This window comes from Eurypyga helias, unplaced genomic scaffold (genome assembly GCF_000690775.1).
Source record: "Eurypyga helias isolate BGI_N326 unplaced genomic scaffold, ASM69077v1 scaffold37812, whole genome shotgun sequence".
Taxonomy (NCBI): Eukaryota; Metazoa; Chordata; class Aves; order Eurypygiformes; family Eurypygidae; genus Eurypyga; species Eurypyga helias.
In genome coordinates, this window is record NW_010238762.1 from 5,286 (window position 1) to 9,438 (window position 4,153).

Consider the following 4,153-nt stretch of genomic DNA (forward strand, 5'->3'; position numbering starts at 1 on the left):
CCGGAGGCTAATTAAAGCGGTGAGCCTGGGCCCAGCAGGGTCACGCTCATCTTCACAGGATGCTGCACGAGATACGGCAGACAGTGCCGTGGAACTTAATGAACTGACAGAAAGTTAATCGTTACCGTGGTTACAGGCTGGCTCCAAGTAAAAGTTTCGGTGTCCAGAACATGCACGTGGTCGTTCCACCCTCTCGGAAGGCCTGAATTCTTTAAAAATAAGCAACAAGTTTTAATAAGCACTAATCAAATATTGAAAGGTGAAATTGAAATTACTCTAAGGTTTACTTACCCAAAAAGAGGTTTCATCAAATTCAAAAGTTCCACGTTGTTTCCCTTCAGGAAAATAACCATAGCCTCCAAAAAATATCAGCCTGAAACAGAACACCCATCAAGACCTATGAGAAAAGCGGTCACACCTCTTGGTACCCATTAAAGTTCAGTGTTCAAACAGAAGACAGCAAAACCAAGGAAGCTCCTCTGGCTTCATTACTTCCAATATCTCTAACAAGACAAGTTTTCCAGGCGTGGGGCCCTGCTCCTTGCCTAATCGACCCTACCACCCACATTGAATCCCTCTGCGGCTGTTTCCCAGCCTCGGGCTTCCACGTTTTGCTCCCGTTCCAAAGGTGTGAAGCTGGCAGGCCCGCTGCCCGCGCTGCAGCCCCCGCTCCCACACAGCAGCTACAGGTGTTTATTCCTGCAGTTTCCTGCCCCTACCCTTCCCAAGCCTTCTGCCCATTTTCCCGAAGCCCAAAATGTTGGTGGACACTCCTGCAAGAAGGGAAAGCACTACAGCTTGGGCACGGTCACCATGGAGACGCGTGCTAGCGCAGGGCAGGGGCAGACCAAGGCACGCTACATGCCACAGACCCTCTACCAATGAGGCCAACTGGGACGTTTTTAGGCTTTTTGGGGGGAAAAGACCTTTTTCTTGTTGCATTTTGTGTCAAAGCCTGAAGAATGGTTGCTACGAACAGTCATTCATCTGTTTTTGCTGGGTTTGGGGGTTTTTAAAATTTAATTTAAGCTTTATGTTTGGCTTTTAGCACTTATTAGGAACAAATGGCATGGTTTTATGAAGTCTCACTGAATTGTGAAAGAACAGAAAACAACCCACCCAAACGCCTGGGCAGTTACCGAGCTGAACACCCGAACCCCAGCCTTGCACAGATGTGCAGCTAAACTGACCACATGAGCGACAGAACAGTGAGCTTTCTCCCCACCAGAATGTGAGAACCAGCAGCATGGGCCATTTCCTATTTTTCCTGAGTCTCCACAGCGAATATCCTACCAGGGAGCTTTCTCTCCACGCGGCAGACAGAGCAGCACAGGCAGCGTCAGACACCAGAATCCCCACACACGGCTCGAACACCCGGACACGCAGCCCCCCGACCTCCTCTCCCTCAGCAGAGGCGACAGTCAGGGCCAGCTGTGCTAACAGGCAGCACACGGCCGTGCTGTCCACGTACGGCTCTGTGGGCCACAGCTTACAGCCCTACCCTGGCCTGACGAGACAGTAAAACCCTCTAACCCTTGCCGGCTGTGGCCAGAGAACTAGATGCCTCTGACCGTCACCTCACGTTCGCATCAGGCCTCCTCAGCCCCTGGCACCTCTGCCGCCTGCGGAGAGCCCCGCTCTGTGGCTTCGGCCTTGCCAGCTGCTCCTGCGAGGGGACAATTCTGGCCGTGGGAGCTCTCACCTGCGCGCCAGAGCACGTTGGAGTTCTGTTCTCTGGAAGCCAGGAACCCGCTGCCCAACCAACCCTTGGGTGCTCCAAGAAGAGAGCCCGGAGTCCTTGATCTCCCTGAGATAATCCACTTCCATCCCCAACATGCAGAGCAGCTGGGATACAGCAGCCTGTGGAAGCAGGAACTACCAACCTACAATGGGGGCTCTCCCCCCGTCCGTCCTCCTGTGCCAGAAGGCTGGAGCAACCTCCCCGCACAGCTCCCTGCTCAGGGCACCAGCGCTACGCTGAGGGTGCAAGGCAGCGTTCTGCACATTAGCTCATCTGGCTTCAACCCTCTCCTCGTCTGCCTCATCTTTACCAAGGTCTGCAGCACCAAAAAGCCTTCGGACATCTCCAGGACACTATCCCAACACAAGCAGTTCCTCTACCACATTCCTTGTTCCGTGCAACCGGCACAAACCGCGCCGAATTAAGCGCATGTGTCACTGAAGGGGCCACGTGCAGGTGTAAGATGAAAGCGTCTTCCTGCTCTTCCGCTACCAAAGAAATGCAAACTGTCCCGCAGGACGTGACCGACAGACTGCGTTTTGGGTGACGGGGAATCCTAGAGCAGGCTTCTGTGAAGAGCAAATTCCAGATGCAAGCGGCAAGAGGAATGACGCCGGCAGGAGCGGCCCCAACGCCGTGTCGTTACGGCGAGGCAGGTTTGCCTGGAAGGATCCCACAGGCCGGACCGTGACTCGCAGCTGCTGCGCAGCTCGCGTACACCCCAAGTGGGAGCGGGGCTTTCCGCCTGTCAGCCGTTCAGGGATGGGGACGGGTTTGAAAGGCTGGCTGGGAAGAGACCCAGTACCCCCCCGAGGCACGCACACGCTGCAGAGCAGGGGCCCGGCCGCTCGCGTGCGGACGCGGCGACGCGCAAGGACGGCTGTGCTGACCTCGCCGCTGGAGCCTTACTTGTTTTTGTAAACCCACACGCCCAGCTTGTCCTTCGACGAAGGGGGTACCCCCTGACACTCCACTCTGACCCACTGCAGCACTTTGTCCGTGGATCTGGAATTTAACATGTAGAACTGTAGAAAATAAAAAGATTTTTTTTTACCCACAGAGCTTAAGTCTGATGTTAAAATATTAACTTTTAATCAGCGTGTATGGGCACAGAAATAAACCTGAAGTTCTCCTCCTAGCTGCACAGAGCGCTGACAAGGTTTGGAACGAAATATGGATCCAAAGATCCTTCTCTTTTTTGGAGACTCAAGGCCCAAACACATTTTACAAAAGCAACAGGACTATGGGCCTTGAGTTTTACCATCCAGAAGCTGAGATGGGAAACCATCAGGGTGTGTACAGAACAGAACACGTCTTACAGTTAAAAAAAAAAGTTTAATAAAAAAACAAAAGCGGGTTTTTTTTATGGTATTGTCCCCTCTGTGCATGTTACATCATTTTCCAAGTCTTCCAAGACTTCCATACAAATGGCTTTTGTTTGCACAAAATTCCCAGGTCAGCAGGTCAAAACAAGGACAAAATTCTGGTGTTCAGTGGCATGGTAAGAAATGAACATTTCCAGCCACTTCCCGCAGAGGGTGGGGAGCACTGGGACAGGTTGCCCAGAGAAGCTGTGGATGCCCCATCCCTGGAAGTGTCCAAGGCCAGGCTGGATGAGGCTTGGAGCAACCTGGTCTAGTGGAAGGTGTCCCTGCCCATGGCAGGGGGGTTGGAACTGGATGGGCTTTAAGGTCCTTTCCAACCCAAACTGTTCTGTGATTCCTATGATTTTACATGGAGAAAAATAGCTGATACACATACAAAAACTGAAATGTAAGAACGCCACAGCAGGAGGGAAGCAGGTCACACCTTATAAAATGCAGTTTCAGGGTGTTTGCAAGCATTGCATCCGGCTACTTTCACTTTATATTTAAGAGAGAGGCCAAAACTATTTAACTTTAACCCCACTTCCAGAGGATCAGAAAGTATCTATCGGTCTCCAGGGAAGAACGACATTTCAAACCACTACGGACTCACAAATCCCCTCCTGGTATTATTTCAGTGAACCCTGGGAACTCCCCAGAGCAGCAAACTCCCCAGCACCAACGCGATACCCTTCGTCGGGCGAGCTGCACAAGAGCAACCGCAGCCCGAGGAAAGGCGGCTCCCAGCACGCCGTCGTGGCGCGAGAGGGTGCGGAGCTGAAGGCTGACCGGGTTTACAGTCACGTTGTCTGCCCTGCTGCAGAAAGAAGGCACTGACCTGGGAAAAGCCAGGCATCTAACCACCCGCACGGAACAAAAAATAAACCCAGGCAGTAGGCCCCATGTCTTGTTGGCCCAAAGCCCTTGGGTAAGGCCAAAAAGAACACTCAGTTAGCTCACATCTGGGGACGCTGCTGGTTCTCTGCTTCCAACAACCAGGCACAGCCAGGAGATGAACACACTCGGCTGCGGAAGCCGCGGCGGGGGG

At 52.8% G+C, this 4,153-nt stretch overlaps 1 protein-coding gene across 1 annotated transcript in view; it reads right to left on the reverse strand.

The window, feature by feature from the left end:
- The window catches only part of KLHDC2 (kelch domain containing 2), a gene marked incomplete at both ends in the record, with an annotated part of 9,355 nt that overhangs the window by 4,803 nt on the left and 399 nt on the right, over positions 1-4,153 (reverse strand). The window contains 3 exons of the mRNA XM_010147944.1: positions 126-209; positions 292-373; positions 2,651-2,766. Of these exons, the coding sequence (XP_010146246.1) occupies positions 126-209; positions 292-373; positions 2,651-2,766 (282 nt within the window). The remainder of the gene's footprint in view (positions 1-125; positions 210-291; positions 374-2,650; positions 2,767-4,153) is intronic.